This window comes from Erithacus rubecula, assembly GCF_903797595.1.
Source record: "Erithacus rubecula genome assembly, chromosome: 3".
In the NCBI taxonomy this organism is placed as follows: domain Eukaryota; kingdom Metazoa; phylum Chordata; class Aves; order Passeriformes; family Muscicapidae; genus Erithacus; species Erithacus rubecula.
Window position 1 is genome coordinate 4,161,057 of NC_136689.1, and position 21,000 is coordinate 4,182,056.

General features: G+C 47.4%; 2 protein-coding genes across 4 annotated transcripts in view; one reads left to right on the plus strand and one right to left on the minus strand.

Moving 5' to 3' along the window:
• The window catches only part of LOC306799984 (mitogen-activated protein kinase kinase kinase 3-like), a 159,702-nt gene that overhangs the window by 87,159 nt on the left and 51,543 nt on the right, over nucleotides 1-21,000 (minus strand). The window lies entirely within an intron of this gene.
• LOC306799003 (cryptochrome DASH-like) lies at nucleotides 155-19,406 on the plus strand. 3 transcript variants are annotated; one of them, XM_079299482.1, is made up of 14 exons: nucleotides 155-251; nucleotides 994-1,166; nucleotides 2,228-2,321; nucleotides 2,578-2,708; nucleotides 3,611-3,759; nucleotides 4,689-4,777; nucleotides 6,856-6,929; nucleotides 8,502-8,591; nucleotides 11,048-11,127; nucleotides 11,979-12,038; nucleotides 13,012-13,169; nucleotides 15,865-15,984; nucleotides 16,946-17,122; nucleotides 19,022-19,406. In XM_079299482.1, the coding sequence occupies exons 1-14, from the start codon at nucleotides 186-188 to the stop codon at nucleotides 19,181-19,183; spliced, it is 1,623 nt and encodes a 540-aa protein (XP_079155608.1). In that variant the 5' UTR covers nucleotides 155-185; the 3' UTR covers nucleotides 19,184-19,406. The 3 variants fall into 3 exon arrangements, with proteins under 3 accessions (XP_079155608.1, XP_079155610.1, XP_079155609.1); XM_079299484.1 differs by lacking the exon at nucleotides 15,865-15,984; XM_079299483.1 differs by lacking the exon at nucleotides 8,502-8,591.

Below are 21,000 nucleotides of genomic sequence, written 5' to 3' on the forward strand. Positions count from 1 at the left end.
TCCAGGGGTCCGAGGGAAGGGAACTCGCTGCGCTCCCGCTGCCCTGCAGGGATGCGGGACGGGACCTGCCCGTCCATCCCATGGGATGCGCTGGGGGCGGACACGGGGATCGGGGCAGGACGGCTCCTCCCCGTCGGGGCGGGATGAGGGGCCGGGCAGAGGGGGACAGAGCCGGTCCCGGGAGGATGTCGGGGGCGGCGGGCACGGCCATCTGCCTGCTGCGCTGCGACCTGCGCGCACACGACAACCAGGTAGGGAGCGCCGGGGGTCTGCAGTGCTGGGAAGGGTGAGGAGTTGACAGCAAAGTGGCACACATATGTATGTATAACAGGAAGATTTTTGAATGTAGAATCTGAAGAAGGTAAAAAGATGATAGCAAGTTTTGATGTAGAAGAATTGCTAAGCGAGTTTTGCTGGATGACTAAGAAGGCAAAGGGCAAGTGAATTAGAAGGGGCTTTTATGACTTAGAGCAAAGGATAGATCCGCCTCAAAGAAAAGATGTTTTTACCAAGCAAAAATGTTCTCACAAACAAATAAAAGTGCCATGTTGCAAGTAAAGAAAATATCTCAGAATTTTCCACTGCAAGAAAACTGAAAAACAACTTCTAGCTTAAACTGCAACATACTAACCTTTTGTGATTAGAAAATCGTAACATAGACATGCTAATGTTACTAGTGATGATAGGCTATAGGTAATAGTAAAGGTTGATTGGTTGTCATGTTTTAAGATGCTCTATAATGAAAAGTTTATAATACATTGTAACCAGAACCAGAAGCAGCTTTCAGACGAACCCACAGCTGTGGGCTGGGCTATTGTCACCCACGACCCGTGAATTGCTGCATTTGGATACAATAATCAGCATTTTAAAGAGCCCGCCTGGAGTCCCGCATCCCTGATTTTTAAGCTCTTACACTGCAGGATCAGCCCTGCAGGATGAGCAGGGATTTCCCTGTGCCTGCCCCAGCTCTCACAGCCCGTTCTGTGTCCGCAGGTGCTCCACTGGGCTCAGCACAACGCGGATTTCGTGGTTCCCCTTTACTGCTTCGACCCGCGGCACCACCAGCGCACCCACTGCTATGGTTTGCCCAAGACGGGGCCTCACAGGCTCCGGTTTCTGCTGGAAAGTGTGAGGGATCTCCGGGAAACCCTCAAGAGAAAAGGAAGGTAGCTGGGAAAGCACCGTGTGAATAACATCTGCATTTCTGTTTTCCTGCTCCTTTTCAGCACATACCCGTGCTGTGACTCAGATCGGGCACTCTGGGCTCTGGTGCTGGCTCATTTCAGCCCTTCTGTAGATACAGAGGGTCCCACGTGTAGCCCCTGTTGAGGAGACCTCACAGGGTCACTGCACAGGGGACAAAGAGCCATCCAGGCTCTGTGCCACCTGGGCTTTGCTTTGTCAGGTGCCCCAGATGAGTGTCAGCCTTGAGAGCTTTGCCCAGAGTGCTGACAGTGGGAAACACGAACAGCTGAATTTTGAGATGTGGGTAATTTCAGTAGCCACCTTGTCCCTGGAGAGCTTTCCATGGGAGCTGGCTTGAGACAGACCAATGTGGATCCTGGCTTCTGAGACTGGAGAGTTACATTTCCTTATGCCCTGTACCACTAAACGCAGTCTCTAGGCTCAGATATCCTTGTTTATGATGCCTTTAGAACCATTATTGGGCTAGATCATGGCCTGAAGAATCCATTACCAGTTAATATCTGGCTTTGCAGAGTGAAAGATCATGGAGTCATAGAATAGTTTGGGTTGGAAGGGAACTTTAAAGGCTATCTAGTCCAACCCCTGCAATGAACAGGGGACATCCTCAACCAGATCATGTTCAGAACCCTGTTCAGTCTGACCTTGAATGTTTTCTGGGATGGGACAGCCTCTGTGAGAAGCTTGGACAAGGTGGATCAGCCAGCCCTTAAATCTCTTTAGTGCGTGAGGATGAACAGATTCACATTTAGGTAACAGCCTGGCTTTGTGCCCAGTCATCCTTTCTAAGGCATCCAGAGTGGCAGGAATGTGTTTGACACAAACTAAGCTCCAGAGGCTTATAAACTCTGTTTAGGGGCTCCTAAAAAATGCAGGCTGGTCAAATCCTGTTTGTCTGCCTCCACACACTGTGCTGCATAGAAAGCCAGGACATGAGTGCCTGCCTGGGCTGGGATGATGGCTTCTTGTACACATAAATAACAGCAACATCAAGACTATTTCAGGCCAATATTTTGTATTTCAGTACCCTGGTTGTGAGGAAGGGGAAGCCAGAAGATGTGGTCTGTGATCTGATTACTCAGCTGGGCTCTGTCACCGCCGTGGTTTTCCATGAAGAGGTAAAGGAAACACTCGAGTGACACAGTTGAAAGATAAAATTATGCTGTGAAGGTTTCTTCCACGACTGAGTGGTGATGCAGATCCTGTGTGTTCAGAGCCTTTCTGGGCTGTGATGTTGTCACCTTGGGAATTGGGGTGGGCACTCCCTGAGTGGGGCAAAGGCATGAAGGTGATGTGGAGAGGAGTGAGGAGGGCAGGACCAGGGACTCTGCACGGGGGAGCTGCATTTGTGCCTCACTCTTTTGTTCTCCCCAGGCCACTCAGGAGGAGCTGGATGTGGAGAAGGGGCTGTGCCAGGTGTGTAGGCAGCACGGGGTGCAGATTCAGACATTTTGGGGCTCCACGCTGTATCATCGGGATGATCTTCCCTTCAGGCCCATTGACAGGTGGGCTGCTCTGTGGTGTCACCCCTGTTTCTCACTCAGCAGGGCTCCCAGTCCCCTGGTCCCACAGAGAAAGGACCTATTAGTCCATCTATTTGTGCTCTTATGGATCAATGCTCAAGCACACAAAGGGGAAGCAGCCCATTCAGCCTCTGCACTAGTAGGAATTTTGCTTCTGTATGTTTAAAGCCAAGGTGTGTGTTTGACCATTCATTAAGGGACTGGAAAACACCTCTAAGATCATAAAATCAAACACCAAATCAAAATTAACTAAGCCAAGCTCACCAGTAAAACATATCCTTCAATATCACATCCCCACATCTTTTAAATCCTCCAGGACAGTGACTCCACCACTTCCCTGGAGAGCTGGACAGCTTGTTCCAGCCTGACCACCCTTTCTGTGAAGGAACTTTTCTTAATATCCAGTCTAAGCTTCACCTGAAGCAGCTTCATAGAACCATTAAATGGTTTGGGTTGGAAGGGAGCTAAGATGATTTACTTCCAACTCCCCTTGGTACTCTTCACTGCTCCCTCAGCAGTCACTTGAATTGTAGTTTTGTAGAAAATGTATAATACAAGAGCAGACAAGTCAGGCCATGAAAATGCCTGTTTTTCTCCTTTGCCAGGAGGATGTAGATTTTTACACTGAGATCAGCTGTGTTAATCAGAAGTTAGGTGAGATAAATCTGGCTCTCACCATTTCCCCACCAGGGCACACCTTAGATTGAAAATGCACGATTTGCATCAGAGGCAGAAATAAATTGGGCAAAGGGCTGAGCTTCTGGTGGCTGCTCTCCCCTGTTGTGCCTGGCAGTGTTCAAGCAGGCAGCACAAAGGTGAGAGGACAGGCTGGAATGCTAATCCTCTGGGCAGGGGGTGTGACCTGGCTGCTCCTGTCTGTGCAGGCTGCCCGATGTCTACACCCACTTCCGAAAAGCGCTGGAATGCGGGGCCAAGGTGCGGCCAGCGCTGAGGATGGCACATCAGCTAAAGCCCCCGGCCCCGGGGCTGGAAGAAGGGAACATCCCTACAATGGAGGATTTTGGACAGAAGGGTGAGAAAGCTTCATTTGGAAGGTGCTCTAATAAAGTCCTGCTTAGATGCTGTTCTTAAAAAAATATCCAACTGAGATCTGTTTTGAAAAAAATGTGATTTGCAAAGTAAATAATTTCCTGCTGCTCCAGATTCCCAGATGTTCAGCCAGAGTGAATCAGATACCTGCAGTGGCTGCACTTGAGCTCTGATGGTTAATACCACCAAACATCTTGCAATGCATATTATATTCTGTCACAGAAAAAAATGTCCTTCTGTAAAAATGCAGAGGCAATTAGTGCTTGAGAGATACATGAAATATAGTCCCTAAGGGTCTGGGAGGTGCTGTAGAAGCATCTGTCTTTAGTTGCAGGGTCAGGCAGATATTTGTCTTCAAATTAAAAGAAAGGAGTTTTAGATTAGAGGTAAGGAAAAAATTGTTCCCTGTGTGGGTGGTGAGGCACTGGCACAGGTTGCCCAGAGAAACTGTGGATGTGCCATCCCTGGAAGTGTGCAAGGCCAGCTTGGACAGGGCTTGGAGCAGCCTGGGATAGTGGAAGGTGTCCCTGCCCATGGCAGGGGGTTGGAACTGGATGATTTTTAATTTCCCTTCCAACCCAAACCATTCTGTGAGTCTATCATATGTCTCTTACCAAGAACCAAAACATGGATGCAGTGGTTGCCCTTCAAACTGTAACTAAGCCTCAGTTCACCCACAATGAAAATGAAATTAAATTCCCTGTGTGGAGGAGCAGCTGGGTTGGAAACATCCTCTTAGTGATTTTTAATATATTTGATATTACCCTTATTTTAAAATAAGGCCACACACTCTTTATGCTCCCAAAGCAGAGATTCCCACTGCTGAGCATCCCTGGATTTTAAACTAACTCCCTGCTTTTGAGATGCATTCCCAGGGGGTCAGAATGTGTTGGTGTTTTTTTATTGTGGCAGATCCTGTGACTGATCCCCGAACAGCCTTTCCCTGCAGTGGAGGAGAGACCCAGGCTTTGATGAGACTGCAATATTATTTTTGGGACACGGTAACTCTTACATTTCCTTGCCTACATCCTCCCCCTTGTACACATGGCTGTGCGAGTGGGTGAGGCTGCAATTTCACTTCCTAATAATATTTCCTTAGCTCCCAAATAAAACTTCACAGAGGAGGGAATTAGCATTATTTCAATTTTTCAGAGAGACAAAACTAGACCAAAAAGAAGTCATCTGGGACTGGGGAATGCAAGCCAAATGCTTAGGAGCCTAGTTTACTGGCCATCTCTCTGAGGTATTTTTTTCCATTAACTTTTGGGACTTGGAACAAAATTTTGTAGCTGCTTTACCTTGATTTGCTCCTTCTATCCTCAAGACCCACGTCATCAGCAGTGTAGTTCTTCTATTTCTGAGGAGTGAAAAGTGGCCTGAAGGGCTGGAATTGCAACTGGTGTGAGGAACAACTGACCCAAGTTCTGCCCACAGTTATAAATAGTAGGAGGTTTCTGTAGTCTGGTTTGAAATCTTGCAGCCAGTGATGACAGCTACTATTTGTTTCCTTGCTTTGGTGGAGTGAAGCTCCTGCTGACTGCATTTTGTCAGACAGTTTTTGAACTTCTTTCTGGTCTGGTTTGAGGAATTGTCTTAAATCTGCCATGTCTGAATTCAAATGTGCATGTGCTGATGTCCAACAGCATCAGGTCCCAAGCAGTTTCTGGATAAAGGAGGGAGCACCTCTCCAGCTGGGATGGATTAAAAGCGTGGTATTCCCAGTGCCTCACTGGGACAGCCCCCAGGGCATCCTTTCAGCTGTGTTTCTAAAGCTCCTGCATGGCTTTGCTTTTGGGGGGCATTGTCCTTGTTTAACCCCATGAGGCAGCTCAGCCCTACAGCAGCTGCTCCCTCAGTTCCTGCCAGTGACAAGGAAGAGAGATTCAGAAGGATTAAAGTGAGAAAAATTATGTGTTGAGTTAAAGATCACTTAATAGGGAAGGCAAAAGCTACATGCACAGGCAAAGCAAGGTATGGATTCATTTAATACTTCCCACCAGGGCAGGTTTTCAGCATTCCCAGGAAAGCAGGGCTCCATCACAGTTACTTGGAAAGACAAATGGCAACACTCCAAACATCCTGACTTCCAGCTTTATATGCTGAGCATGACATCATTATGGTCTAGAGTACCCCGTGGGTCAGCTGGGGCTGGCTGTCCCAGCTGTGTCCTCTCCCAAATCCTTGTGCATCCCCAGCCTGCTCAGGGTGGGGTGGTGAGAGAAGCAGTAAAGGCCTTGAGGCTGTGTGAGCTCTGCTCAGCAGCAAGGAAAACATTGCTGTGCTATCTGCACTGTTTTCAGCACAAATCCAAAACAGCCCCAGATTAGCTGCAATGAAAAAAATGAACTCCATCCCAACCAAAATGAGTACAAGTGTGCCTAGCTTCTGCTGTTGGTCAAGCATTAATATCATCAGAGCTGGAAAACATTTCTTCTTTTTTTTTTTTTTTTTTTGTAATGCAAATATTGTCTCCCCCAGTGAGCGAGAACAGCTCTTTAACAATTGCAACCTGTGCAATGAAGATCCAGGAGAGATTGGTCTTCCCTCTGTCCTCTGCATTGGAATGCTCAGGACGTGGGAGATCTTTGTCCTGCTGGAAATGTGTGGGGCACAGAAAGAGCAGGCTCAGGGTTCCTGCAGCTGGGTACTGTCACACTGCTTTTGCAGCCACAAGGCTGCCACTTCCACTGGTGCTTTTCAGTGGATATTTGAGCCAGAATCAGGTGGGAATGGGCAGGGAGCAGCAGAGCCAGGTGCACAGTGCTTGCAGAAAGAACGTGCTATAGGCTTGTCTTGGAGTGACTTTATGAGGCTTGGATTTAGATGATTTAGAGCACCTGAACTGTAACAAGGCTGAGGAGGGGAGCACAGCTGGTGACACACACAGACCCCAGAGCTATAATGGAATCTGCTGGCCTGACTCATGCCTGTGTGGAGGCAGGAATTGGGCAGCTGTGCAATCCTTGCAGGAGCCGTGAGAGGGAGCCCAGCCCTGCCAGATTGCTCTGGCTCCAGAAGGAAAGAACATTGAGCAGGTTGCTTTAAAGTATTAAATCCTTTTCTTCTTTTGCTCTCACAGAACCTGGTTGCTTCTTACAAGGAGACTCGGAATGGGCTGGTGGGAATGGATTACTCAACCAAATTTGCACCATGGTAAAGATTTTTGTTGGGATGGAAAATCTTCCTCTCCTTCTATCCCAAACTGATGTTCCCTGTCTGCTGGGTGTTTCTGGGCAGGGGTAGAGGGTCTGGGTGTGATTCCTTTGAGCTTTTTGTGGTGGTAGAGCAGCTCTGAGGCTGCACTGCCCTGGAACTGCTGCAGTGAGGCAGAGCTATGCTGAGAGCTGAGTGTGCAGGAGGGATTCACCATCCACCTTTGGCTTTGTGCTGCTTGGTGTGGGAAGGGAAAGGTAGGGAGGCAACACAGCTTCAGTGTGGTAGGGCTGTAGAACTCAGCCCAGTCCTGGTTTCCTGAATACCCTGGGGAAAGACACCCCACCTCACTGCCATTCTCTTTTTCTGTGGGGTGAAGAGACACTTCTGATTATTCCTGTTGGAAAGGATCTTTTGTTCAGATAAATATTTTGATTTTTAATTAAGGGATTTGGTCCCTGGTACTGGAAGAGGCAGTGTTAATTCCAGACTGGAATTGCATCAGCAAAACCCAGTTCAGCCTAAGCTGAGAGCACCTGAATTCTCCCAACAGAATTGCAATGAGAACCAAATTTCTGAGGCTGTTACAGGTCAGGATTTCTCTTGTGCTTTGATGGTTGCAGTGGATGGCTCCATCTGGTGGCACATCAGGATCCCAGGACTGCTGGCTCTGTGAAAGTTTGTTATTTGTGGCCTCCACTTGAGTTTTTCTATTTGCTCAGAGCCCACAGTCCTGATCTGCCTGCCCCAAAATGTTCCTCTGTCACATAATCAGAATCAGAGCAGTTCAGGCTGCAGCCACTCATTCCCATCTCACACTGGCCATTAGAGCTGGTCAGCAATTAAGGAAAAACTCTTCAAAGACTTTCTTCCTGTTTTCCACAATTCCTTAGAACATCCAGTGTTTCCACAAACTGTAGTGGAAATTGCAGTAAAATGCATTTCCAGGAAAAGCAAGGTAAAAGTTGTTCTTTATTACTCTGTATGGTTGGAGTCTGCAATTTTTTTCCTGTCTTGCAGCAGAACTGATTTGGAACAAATGGAAGGAGCCCAGTGGGTTGAAGTGCCAGAGCAGGGTTTGATTCCCTAGTTTTCCTGCCAGGGCTCAGATTTTCAGCAGTCACTTGCCTTTTGTGGTTGCTCAAATGAGCCACTGAAGTTCTGCAGGAGAAGGAGCCCTGGGCATAGGATAAGGAGGATTGTGGTAAAAGAACAGGGCGTGTGATGAAGAGGTTGACATTTGAGAGTCTTTTCATTGGGTTTGTTAAATCATTTAGGCAAAACTTGCCAAACTTGAGTGAAATTATTTATCTCCATAGCTTGGTGACTCTTTTAACAGTCAAATCCCAGGAAGGGGAGGATTTTGATTCTTGGAAGAGAATTTTCTCTCTTGAAGAGTTGCAGAGAAATTACAACTTGACTAAAGCCATTTAGGAAGTCATGGTCAGAAATGCAAGCCAAATAACATTTTTAGCCAGCAACTCAACACAAAACTGCCCCTCTCCTCCCTCTGAGCTGACATCAAGCTGTCAGTCCTGCAAGGCACTCAGGGCATCCCTCCTCTGCTTTCAGGCTGGCACTGGGCTGCATCTCACCTCGTTACATCTATGAGCAGATCCAGAAGTATGAGAGAGAGAGAACAGCAAATCAGAGCACATACTGGTATGTCTGCACCATCACATGGCTTATTTTCTCTGAAAAGGAACCTGGCATTTCCTGCACAGGAGAGTGATTTGATAACTCTCTTCATAATTAATGTTTGTTTTTCCTGTGCCTGCTGGCTGGTTCCTCTGGGTTGCACTGTAGTTCTCTTTCAGTACAGATTTATTAGTCTGTCCTCAACAGCCAGGGGCTTTAGGCACTTTGTAAGTAAAGATTATGAATGCCAGTTGTCATTATTATTGCTGGGAAACTGTGGTTCATGAAAACAATCTCAGCAAATCAGCACTGTCTATCTCTGTGTTCTTATGGGCTTACATGAGAAGGAAGAATAATTCACAAATAAAATCCGAAGGGTTTCTCAGACCAAGATATGAGCCCCAAAGTCTCAGTGACTGTGTGACTTGTGCAATTCTCATAGCAGAGGAGAAGAGGGCACTGGGAATTGGATTTAATGCTGCCCATCTTGTCACCCATGCTCTTCCTCACTTCTCAGTTTATCCATCCCTGGGCTGGCCTTGAACTTGTTCAGATCTGCCCAGACACTGTGAATCAGAACCTGGAGCTCTGATAGAGAAACAGGCTCATGTTAGAGCCTGGCCTAACACTAGACCTGGATGGGAAAAATCCCAAATCATAAGGTCTGTGCAAACTCTAGAGCTAAATATTCATTTTGGTTTGTTACATTTGCAACATGTCAAACAGCACAGTGGTTGGTGAAGAGCAGACAGAACACTGCCAACCATTCTGGCTGCTCAGTTTCATTAAAATTCAAATGACAGATAAAATATCAACACCTATGAAGTGTATGTTTGGGGATTTTTGTACTTCAAAGGCAGTTAAGAGAGGAAAGAGTTCAAAAAATGAACACACTCTTGTTTTCCATCTAATGGTCAGCCAGCCTGCTGGCAGCTGGCATGCCATGGTGATTTTTAGCATTTAAAAATGTTCAGTAATTATAAAAATGAAGCTGTCAAGCTCCCAAGAAGAAGTCACCTGTACAATGAAGTACAGTTCATGGTGTTATCACAGTTTTTAGGATTTGGACAGTGTCCTGTTCAGGTTGGACATTAGGAGGAATTTCTTCACTGGAAGGGTGATTAGACATGGCAGTGGATTTCCCAGGGAGGTGGTGGAGTCACTGTCCCTGGAGGTATTTAAGGAAAGTCTGACACAGTGATATTTGGCCATAGATGGCCCTGGATGACCTCAGAGGTATTTTCCAACATGATTCCCTAATTCTGTGATTCTGTTCTGTAACCAGATTATCCAGAATGATCTTGTCAGCCTAAAAATCAGCTGAGCAAGGTGCTTCCCATACAGCATAGAGTTGAGGCAGGTCTCTGAGGGTGGTGTACCATCATTTTATAAGAAGGTCTTTTTATATAAAAGTTTTTATATAAAACTGTCCTTTTTCCCATGGGCCTAGCACCTGATCTAATGGGCTGGACCACTGTAAACCTGTAAATGGGTTGGCTGCACCACCTAATTAGTGGCTTGTCTTAATTTTCTTCTGTCTTCACTCACAGTCTGGATTAAAAACATGAAGGAGATTAATTTTCTCATGTTTGGGCTTGGTTGTTTATTAAATCTTATCTAAAGTACAGAGAGCTCTGCAACACTTCCAGCTACCAGCTAAAAGTGAGCAAAATGGAGCTGAATCCAGCTAGTTACAAGGTCTTTTAAAGCTAAACAGTCCAATAGAGAATTAACACCTGTATTATTTATACTTTTGACCAAATAACCAAACTCCTGTGACCCTCAGTGCAGCACTAACTGTCCAACCAAAAACTACCTGAAATCATGAAGAAGAAGGAAGAACAAGACAGAAGGAGACACCACCCCAAATCCTCCATCTTGTCCCATACCTATTACAATACTCTAAAAACCTCAAATTCAAAACCCTTCACTATGTGAAATCACACACTTTTATTTAACTACACACCCATGACTTTAACTCCATCACTTAAATTTGGGAACCATCTCCAAGGCCTCAGGTCAAAAGCAGTGTTCTCCTGCACAGAAAGCTGAAAACTCCCAGGTTTCTGGGATACAAAATAACCAGTTCTGAAAGGTGTCTTGGAGTCCCTTGCAAAGGTTATTGCTCAAAGAACACAAAGCTCTCAGGAATGTGCTGATGGGCTGGTTCCTGTGGAGGTGTGAAGCTGAATCAGGCCCTCACCCTGCTCTGGGAGAATTGCATCCCAGCAGGGATGGAGCAGGAGGATGCTTCCTGAAACTCTGAGGGAAGCTTCCCAGGTGATTCATGCAGAGTTTGCTTTCCCTGTAAGCAGGGGAAGGAGGCTTGGGGAATGAACTGGTGTCACAGGGAAGGTCCCTGAAATCTCTCATTGTCAATAAACCTCACAGTGTTAATGATGGGTTGTATGGAAGCACAGTCCTAGTTCAGTGATCATATCTGACCCACAGTGAAATACTGAGATGACTTTGTGTTTCAGGGTCGTGTTTGAGCTGCTGTGGAGGGATTACTTTCGCTTTGTGGCCCTGAAGTATGGCACAAGGATCTTCTCATTAAAAGGTGTATGGATCAGCACATTTGGGGGGAAAAGTATTCTCTTACAACAGGGAAAGTAAGAGAAGAGGCTGTTGGCACTAAGTTGAACCAATATTCTTCTCATGGTGCTTGTGTCACACCCTGGGATGCTGCTGGGAATTCTGTTAGCACACAAGTGCCTCAGCAACAGGGTGCTGGACACTGATTCCAAATCTGGGGGAGTATTATTGACACATGTCTCTGGGAAAACAGCAGCACAAGGGGAGTGAAGATGCTGTTTCCAGAGACTTTCCACCTTTCAGCAGAATCCAGGCTCCAGACTTGCCCAAGTTCTCCAGAGGGACTGGGACAGAGCAGGAAAAACCCAGCATGGTGAATCCCAAAAACCAGATATTGCACTACGCAGGAATCAGCATGAGGTTCAGCTCCAGCCCCAGTGACAGGAGTGTGCATGTGAAATGGGGGTCTGAACACTCAGTTCAACAACCAATATCCAGCCCATGAGTCAGGAGACTCATGTCCTGGAGTAAAGCTAAAAGAGAAAATACCAGCCTGGGCCAGAGCACATCTCTGTCTGCTTGTGAGGTCTGAGTCACTTTTAATTAAAAAAGGGAAGAAAAGCAAGTATCAGCAAAATAAATAGATAAAATCCATTAGGGTTTGAGCACCCTCTGTGTGCAAAAGACACCCCTTTGCACACTGGAGGGGAGGAATGGATCATCTCTAAACCTGTGCAGAAGGTTTGTTTGTAGTGGCACTGAGAGGCTGAGCCTCACCTCATGCCTTGTGTCAACCAAGCACCCCTGGCTGTGTGCTGTGAACAACTGACTGTGTCAGTATTTTCTCCATCAGCAGGTCATTATTTTCCTCCACAGGGCTTCAAAGTAAAGAGATCCCCTGGAAAAAGGACCTTCAGCTGTTTGAGTGTTGGAAAGGTCAGTAGCAAGCACAGGTTTTGCCTTGTTCTCCACATCTCTTGGGGTTCACACGTGCCCCAGCTGTTATCAGGGCTCTGTAGAGCAGCTGCCAGCATGGTCAGGGCTGGCACTGGAGCTGCATCACCAGGGGATGGATGTGTGTGCCCTCCCTTCCCAGCCTGGCACTGCCCAGGTGCAGCCCACAGGGCAACCCTGCTGTGTGGGGCACTGCAGGTGGATTTTCCTGCCCAGGAGGGAGTGTTTGTGACCTGCTGGTCCCTTCCTTCTAGTCACACAGAGGCTGACCAGCCCTTCTTATCAATATTAGATTGCCATGACTGCTATGTTTGGTTCTGTTTGCTTTTGGTTGCAAGGTTACAACAGATTTAGACTAAATCACATCTTTTGTAATCCCACAGCCTTTTCTTTACCTGTTACAGCTTTATGAATAGCAAGCACAATATCTCAAATATTGGAGGGACTAACAGATTAAAGTATTAGAATCAGTGCAATACACACCTCTGTATCTTTTATGTTAATGCCACGTGTACCCATTTGCACACAGGATAAAATAAATCATCCAGGCACAATAAATCTTTTCCTTAACAACAGACAAACTCTACTTTTGAGGTACTAACCCTGGGGGATTTGTCCAGTACATCCCTCTGTTAGTCACCTGTCAAGAATCTGTTCTTGGCCCATCTCACTGTTGTCTGTGTATTTACTCTGCAAAACTCCCTGCAACCCACTTGATTGTTTTTCCAGTCTGAGATTTTTCTGTATTTTTTTTCTTTTTGTTTTGTTCTTGCCAAAACTTCTCCCCAACTTAATTTTCAGTGTGATATCCCATTTAATTTCCAGTGGATCTCAGTGGCTGCACTCCAGCTAAACCACACTGAAATCTCTCCCTGCTGCTGTGCACTGGCACTGTCCTGGTTTATGAGTGCCCAAATCCATCCTGACATCCCAGGGCTGTGTTTTGTCTCTGCAGAGGGCAGAACTGGGGTTCCTTTTGTGGATGCCAACATGAGGGAGCTGAGTGCCACGGGCTTCATGTCGAACAGAGGGCGGCAGAACGTCGCCAGCTTCCTCACCAAGGACCTGGGGCTGGACTGGAGGATGGGGGCAGAATGGTTTGAATACCTGCTGGTAAGACTGGGCCCTGGAGTTTAATGAGAGGCAGGAAGACAGCCCTGATTTATGAGACAGGGTACAGGTGATGATCAGTAATTTTCAGGCTGGTAAATAAAAGGAATTTTGCCACAATGGAGCTGCCACGAGCAAAGATGTAGCAGGGAAGTTTGCAGTAAGTGTTGATCCTCTGTGTAGGGTTTTAGCCAGAGGTCCATAGCACTTGAGCAAACTTTCAAACATGAATTATGCCAACAGTGCTCTGATTTGCTCACCCCAGAAGCTGGGGAGGAGGGCAGCCCAGAAATAGAACATAAAAAGGAGTGTGTGCTGGCACAGTGTCTGTGCACTGATGCTGTGGACTGGGAAGCTTCTAGTCAAGCACAGGCAAGTAGGGACAATGGCTGGATCAGAGCTCCACCCTGGCTGGAGGCATCCTTCTTCATTCTGGGCTGTTACAGGCCTCCCTGCCAGCTGGAGCACCAGTTCCTCTCTTATATCAATCAGCAGCTGTGTGAGCTCAGTTAAATAGCTGGGTCACTTCTCTGACCTCAGTCCCCATGGATTCTCTGGTACTGACTGGAAAAAGCCAAATGCTCACATCAGCCTCACATTAAAGGTCTTATCTGTGGGATACAGGAGGCTACTGGCAATCAGAAAACTTTCTACTCAGAGTGCTGGATGGGCAGAGAAAGCCCAGTTGCCTTGCCAATACCTGCAATTAAAAAAAGAGGGGTTTTGTGAATATAATTTTTTTGTAATTTCTGTGGACCTGGGCTCTGACATGGCTTTGGCTGCAGGAGGAAAATCTGGGTGCTGTCCCATCCCAGTGGGATTGGACAATAACACAGTGCAGGACTTCAGAATCCTGCAGAAATGGGTTTTGGGAGCCCTATGCTCAGAGAAGAGCAAGAGGCTTCCACAAATGTGTCCTGTTCCACAAGTGAGGAAGACCTGGAAGGTCTCACACTAGGAAGTGTGTCATCTGCATGTATTCCTAAAATCACAAATACCAGCCTTGCTGGAAGCAGAATTTAGCACACTGCACTGGGCCCTGTCACCTTGGGAAGCCCCAGATGCTGATGGCCACTGTAGGTTGGTGTGGCACAGGCTGATCCTTGTGCCCTTCAGTCCCATCTTGTGTCACACAGCTCTGTTCTGTGAGCTGGTGGCATTGCCAGCACCCAGGGAACATCAGCTTGGGGAGGACGTGGCTGTAGAAGGGTAGAGACCAGGGCAGAACTGAAACTGGTCTCACTTTCCTCTAAAAAAGGGAAGCAATGCCTATTTTATCTCCAATACTGCCAGCAAAGGCCCACCAAGTGTCTGTGTGTGCCATCCATACCAGACAGGCAGGGAAACTGAGACACAAGCTCTCTGCTCTGCTGGAGCCAGGGGAAGGGCCAGAGATCACTGGTGTCCTGAACTGAGAATATCTCAGCTCTGCCTTCATTGATTTCATTCACAGGGTCAAGCCCAAGGAAAGGCAGGGAAACAAACAGAGGAGAATGCCAGGAAGGGGCAAGGCTGAGGGGGAAATGATCCTGCCTCCTCCAGGTCCCTTGGATTTGCCCTCACTCCCACACACGCTTTCCTGCATGCCAATCACACCATCAGGCCCCCAGTGGCATCTTTCCCTGCTTATCTCACAGCTGAGGAAGTGAGCTGGGAAGGGGCAGCCTGGTGCAGAGCTGCTGCTGCTCACCCTGACCCTGGCCCTGCAGAGAAAGGGCAGCTTGAGCTGTTCCCTGAGCCCTCTGCCATCCTCAGCATCCAGCTCCTCTCTCCAAGGAGGGGCTGAGCTCTTGGAAACATCTCTTTGTGGGCTGGTTGCTGCTGTGGCTGCAGGAAAGGGAGAAGAGAGCAGAACTGAACCAGCTCTTACTGCCACAGCTGCTGCTTTTGCAGCACAGACATCTCTAGGAAAGCTCAGAGATCCCAAACTCTCCTTGTTATCACTTCCACTCCCCTCCTGAGCAGGGTTTGAGTTGTCCTGCAACTGGAAAACTTCTGGTGTTGGATTTAAGCCTCCCTGCCCAGCCGAAGAGCACTCAGGTGGGATCATGTTCTCCTCTCACTTGTGCTTGTTCCAAAAGCCCTGCTCCATTTTATATAAGCATCCTTGAGAGCTTTTTATTTGTTTAGAGAAGGGATAACTTGACAATGGGGAAAAAATGCAGTGTTTGTATAGTTTGCATCCTCATACACACTGTGTGGTTTGTCTGCACAGTCTGAGTTAGACTCCTCTCCAAGCTGCCTAGTAGGATCTGCAGAGATGATTTTGCCAGTGTGTGGTGTCTGGGTAACTGGTCAGAAAGAATTTTCTCCCATTTGAATACTTTCTTTTGGAATATGAGCATTCAAATGTTAGGTCTAGTTGTGAGGTCTGCCAAATTATGGCAGAAAGAGAAGGGTTTTCATTTAAAAGGGAGGAAACTGAGACAGAGACTTTGGCTGGGCTTTTATCTATCTCACTGACCTAAGTATTGTGAATTGAAGTAGTCTGGGAAGCTGATCCCAGCTGTAAAAAGCAGCCATGCAGGTCCTTTTCTGAGCCAGGTGCCTGTATGAGCATGGGGGGAGCTCTGACCACCCCAGTCTGGCTGGAGTGAACCCCATTCAAGGAATTTCCCCCTGAGCTAAAGGATGGAAGATAAGATTGACCAAGGGCCAGCCCAGCCCTCCTGACAGTTTTCTCCCTCTGTTTTCCAAGGTGGATTATGATGTTTGCAGCAATTATGGCAACTGGTTATACAGCGCTGGCATTGGCAACGACCCACGGGACAGCAGGAAGTTTAACATGATCAAACAAGGCCTGGATTACGATGGGAATGTGAGTCTTGTGTGGCTGTTTCACAAGGATGAGTGCAGGGGAGGGCATGTGGTGCTTTCAGGGAGCAGAGGAGATCACTGTGCTGTGGGGATACTAAAGTAGTTCTTGTGTCTCCTGGCCAAGTCAGACAGGTTCCTCCTTGGTGCAGAGCAGTGTAACTTGAACTGCTGCTGTCCCCAGGGAGGCTGGAGCTCCCCACACCCTCCCTGGTCAGTGTTTCATCACCATTTCTTCTGAGTCACAGCCACATCCCATCAGAACCTTGCACAGATGCTTCCCTGAGCACAGAGCAGCTGCTTGGAGATCTCAGGACTTACCTGAGAGACAGAGCCATTGCCTGAGATCTGCTGAAGAACAGATTAAACCAATGACTCCTCTGACTGTCCTCTCTTAAGTTGTGGGAGCAGATAAATTGCCCTTTACATGTGCTTAGCCGTTTCACATACTGGATTACCTGTTCCCACACTATTCCTTAGCTTCACGTCAGGCTGTGCTGTTGCCTTTTGGCACTGTAGCTGGCAGGATTTAGCAAGAAATCAGAAATTAGTCCTAGTAGAGGACACAGCAGTAGAGTTAATAGGAGAGATTCAGGAGCACAAGAGTGTGCAGCTGAGCTGGTCATCCTACTTTCCTTCAGTCATGGGAAACTTCCAGGGGGTGGCTTCATTTCAGGATGTCCTAAACAGGACAGTGCTGAAAATGTACCTCTGCCTCCCTCCTCTGCCTGCACTGTGAGCATGGGGGAAGAGCTCCAGCATCTCAAGATCTCCCTTTAGGCACTAATTCTGGAGGTGGAGGATTTAGCAGGAGGTGCTGAGGCTTGTCAGAGGTGACTGATGCTGTACAGCACCAGCCTCTCCGCCTGGAAATCTGGCTCCTCTCTTTCCCATTGGGACAGAGCCTTGCTGGGAAGCAGCAGACTGCCACTGAATGGATCCTGTCCTGTTTACTCTGTTTGCAGGGGGATTATGTGCGGCTGTGGGTGCCAGAACTGCAGGGCATCAAGGGAGCAGACATCCACACCCCCTGGGCACTGAGCAGTGCTGCTCTCTCCCAGGCAGGAGTAACTCTAGGTGACACCTACCCCCAGCCAGTGGTGACAGCCCCAGAGTGGAGCCGACACATCCACCAGAAGCCTGTGAGTTCTGGGAAGGTGGGATGGGGTGGGAGGGCTCCAGGGGCTGCTCTGCATCACTCTCTGGGAGTTCTGCTCTTCTTTCTCAGCTGTAAAGGGAAAAATGTTGTTTTAATGCAAGCTCACTGTGAGGTTCTCAGACCTCCAGTGCTCTAAGACACCAGCTCTGGAGCTCTGAGGCTCCTACTTCAGACTCGTGGCTCCTGCTTTGTTGGGTTACATTAAATAAGCAAGCAATTAATAGTTAAAAAGGTTATTTATTACAAAGCACATCTTATTACAAAGCACATCAGTCTCAACAGGCAAGCAGACAAGCAGTAGCAAAGCAATGGGAAATGCAGTGGCAATAAGAGAATGGCTAAAAGCACCAACTCTCCCCAATAAAAGCTCTTATATAGGATTTTTCCAACAGCCTAAGATGCAAACTAGGACCACCACTCTTGAACCTATTAGAGTTCTAGTTTCTTAGCATACCAGGTTACCTATAGACTGCACATACAACCTATCCTGTTCTATCTGAAAAATTGAAGAGATATTCTTACTAGAGCTTTACTATGTCTAAGCACTGTCTACAACCATGGGCCTGGAGCCTCTTGCTGAAGGTATCAGTAAGTTTATTAACCTTCACTAAAACTCACTCTGCTACTCTGGCATTTGAAACCTTTCACTTACTAAAAGCATCAGAGCTCACACTAAAATTACTAGCTTACTTCTACTTAAATATCTACTTTATGTGTGAGTAGCTTAATATACTTCAATCCACCCAAAGGCTTTAATTCAAGCCCTGCACTCTGATTTCTCTCTGAAGAATTCAGAGAGACCCCTGACTCCCTGACTCCAACAGCTCACATTACATCCCTGTGCAGCCAGGATTATTTGGCTGTCTGTCCTACCCAATGTGGTGAAGGATGTAAATTTTTGCTGCTTCTCGGTCCCCTGCATAGTCAGCAGGGTTTAGCCACAGCTTGTCCTTCTGAGCATCTTTCCATGCCCTGGTATCCCTGCCAGAGGGATGGGGTTTCTCCAAGGCCTCCACTGGTGTGACCACCCCCTGATACAGGTGGACATGAGAGAAACAACCCAGTGTCCTTTCTCTTCAGGTGGTGGAAATAAAAACAATCAAATTCCTGCTTGAGTGCATCCAAACTGGAGTCAGCAAGGCCTGTAAATATGGAAACTGCTCCTTGCTCTTTGCTTTTTGGGTGTATCTCCTCCTTAGAATGGGGGCAGAATGAGATGTTGGTCCTGCAACGTGTCACGGCTTTCATCTGCTGCCTGGGATGCTGTTCTTGGAGGAGATGGGTATGGAAGGAAATGGATGTAACAAAGGTTTTGTATTACAAGAGCATTCAGCATTTTGCCTTTTCTCCCATGCATCTTCCCTGCCTCTCTCTGTGTGAGGATACTTTGTGCAGGCTCAAATTTAGGTGTTGTACCAAGTCAGTGAAGAATGAAGCATGCCCCCATTTCAGGTTTTAATCCCAGGGTGCAGTACCAAATTTTTAGGCTAGATTCCTTTGCCATGAGAGGAAAGTTTAGTGGAAGCAAATCCATGCTGTTGGAGGGCCTGGATTAGTGACCTCCTGGGATGAGAGAAAGGACTCTGCAGGAGCACCTTAGTGAGACACCAGTTTGAGGCAGGGATGAAACTTGAAGCCAAAAAGCTTCTCCATCAGGCAAAAGTTCAATTTTGACCAACTTTCCCAGCTCACCTTATCAGAAACCCTGGTTTCCCAAATCCCAGCCTAGAGCAGTGCCTGTCATGCCTTCCTGCCCTTTTGAGTGAACTTGGGAGGCAGAAATTCCATGTGCACATTCTCCTGGATGTCAGCACTGCTTTGTGACCAAATCCACTCTGCAGCATCAGTAATATCTTACTGTCCCTTGTCATTTTTGCCACAGGGAGGAAGTCCCCACCCCAGGGGCAGGAGAGGACCAGCACAGCACAAGAACAGAGGGATTGATTTTTACTTCTCTCACAAGAAAGATGCTTGCAGAAGGCTGAAGGAGTGCTCAGCAGGAGGTTTTGCTGCTGAGAGTGCCTGGATGATGGTTAATGGTTAAGATACAGGTTTGGCATGGTAAAATACAGGATCTGCCTGTCTGCTGTCCCCAGGGACACTCTCTGCATGTGGGTGTTTGGAGGTTATCAGCACCTCTCCTTACAACCTGGAGCCAATGGTTTAGGTGGCAGGTGTTCAGTCAGAACTGTAACTTCCTATGCTAATTTTTAAAGTTTTAAAGTTTTGAATCCACCAATCGTTGTGCAATTAAAAGTTTTACTATTGGAATATTTTATCTTCCTCATTTCCACAGAGTTCCATAGATAGAGGGTGTTCTTTTACTGTGTCTCCTGCAAGACTTTGGAGAAGCAGTCTGTTCCTCCTGAAAATTTCCTTTCAGTACCCTGTTGTTTTTGGTACCTGGAAAAATCCTGGAAACTGAAAAATGTTCAGTTCATAGCCAGGAATTGTGTTTTGTACTCGGCATCAGAAACAGTTTGAAATGGATCCCTAACCATTTTTAGGATTTTATTTTTATGCAGAATGTTCTACTTGCTGGAGGAGTTTGTGAATTTGGAGATGGCCATATTTGTGCTGTGATGGAGCATTGTCATCTGAGGGGAGCCCAGATCTGAACACTTTGACCACCAAAGATGGGACATGGTTCTGGGTTTATTGCTACTGGAGACCCACTGGACCTTTCTGTAAAGAATAACTGTAATAATGCAAAATCTCTGAACACTCTGGGTTGATGGGTTCAGGTCTGGGTGAGAAATAAACAGACATTGAACACAAGAGCAAGTTGTTCTGCCAAAAGCAAAAAAAAAAAAACCAAAACAAGTGAGTTTGAACACAAGCCCTATCAGGGCCATATTAACAATTCTACCATTTGTTGTATTAGGGACCTGGGCAGGAATGTGGCTATCAGGGGGTGATCTAGGGGGAATAGAGTGAAGCAGCTTTTAGTGACAGCACTGACTCTCTGGCATAAGTGTCTCCATACACACAGCCCAGATCCCTGTCCAGGCTGCTCCAGAGGGCAGGGCACTACACTTGGACAAAGCCCAGCAGGAGAATCACAGAATTAACTAGGTTGGAGAAGTCCTTTGAGATCATCCAGTCCAACCTGTCACCCAACATCACCATGTCAGTGAGTGCCACATCCAGTCCTTCCTTGAACAGCTCCAGGGATGGTGATTCCACTTCTCTGGGGAAGCACATTCCAATGTAATCATCCTTTCTGGGAAGAAATTCTTCCTGATGTCCAACCTAAACTTACCCAGCACAGTTCAAGACTGTCATCTTGCCCTAACATTTATTGCCTGGGATAAGAGGCCAATCCACACCTGTCTGTAACCTCCTGTCAGGAGGAAGCTTCAGAGACTGATAATGAATCCCCTGGGCCTCCTTTTCTCCAAATTAAACACTCCTAGCTCCTTTGGCCACTCCTCGTGCTCCAGAGCATTCCCCAGCTGCAGTCCCTTCTCTGGACCCGCTCCAGCCCCTCAATGCCCTTCCTGAATTGAGCCCAGCACTGGACACAGCACGGGAGGGGCTGAGCACAGGGGGAGCATCCCTTCCCTGGTGTTGCTGGACACTGTCCCAATGCCATCCCTTCCCTGCTGGGCACTGTCCTGATGCCATCCATCCCTTCCCTGGTATTGCTGGGCGCTCTCCCAATGCCATCCCTTCCCTGGTGTTGCTGGGCAGTGTCCCAATGCCATCCTTTCCCTTCTGGGCATTGTCCCGATGCCATCCCTTCCCTGGTCCTGGCCTCGCCCTCCCTGTGCCATCCATCCTTTCCCTGATGCTACTGGGCACTCTCCCGCTGCCGTCCTTTCCCTGCTGATCCCTCTCCCGATGCCATCCATCCCTTCC

Excerpts from the sequence above, each read along its gene's own strand:
- LOC306799003 (XM_079299482.1), top strand. The coding sequence starts at position 186 with ATGTCGGGGGCGGCGGGCACGGCCATCTGCCTGCTGCGCTGCGACCTG. Across the intron at positions 252-993 it reads TGCGCGCACACGACAACCAG|GTGCTCCACTGGGCTCAGCA; the intron begins GTAGGGAGCGCC and ends CTGTGTCCGCAG. Across the intron at positions 8,592-11,047 it reads GCAAATCAGAGCACATACTG|GGTCGTGTTTGAGCTGCTGT; the intron begins GTATGTCTGCAC and ends TTTGTGTTTCAG.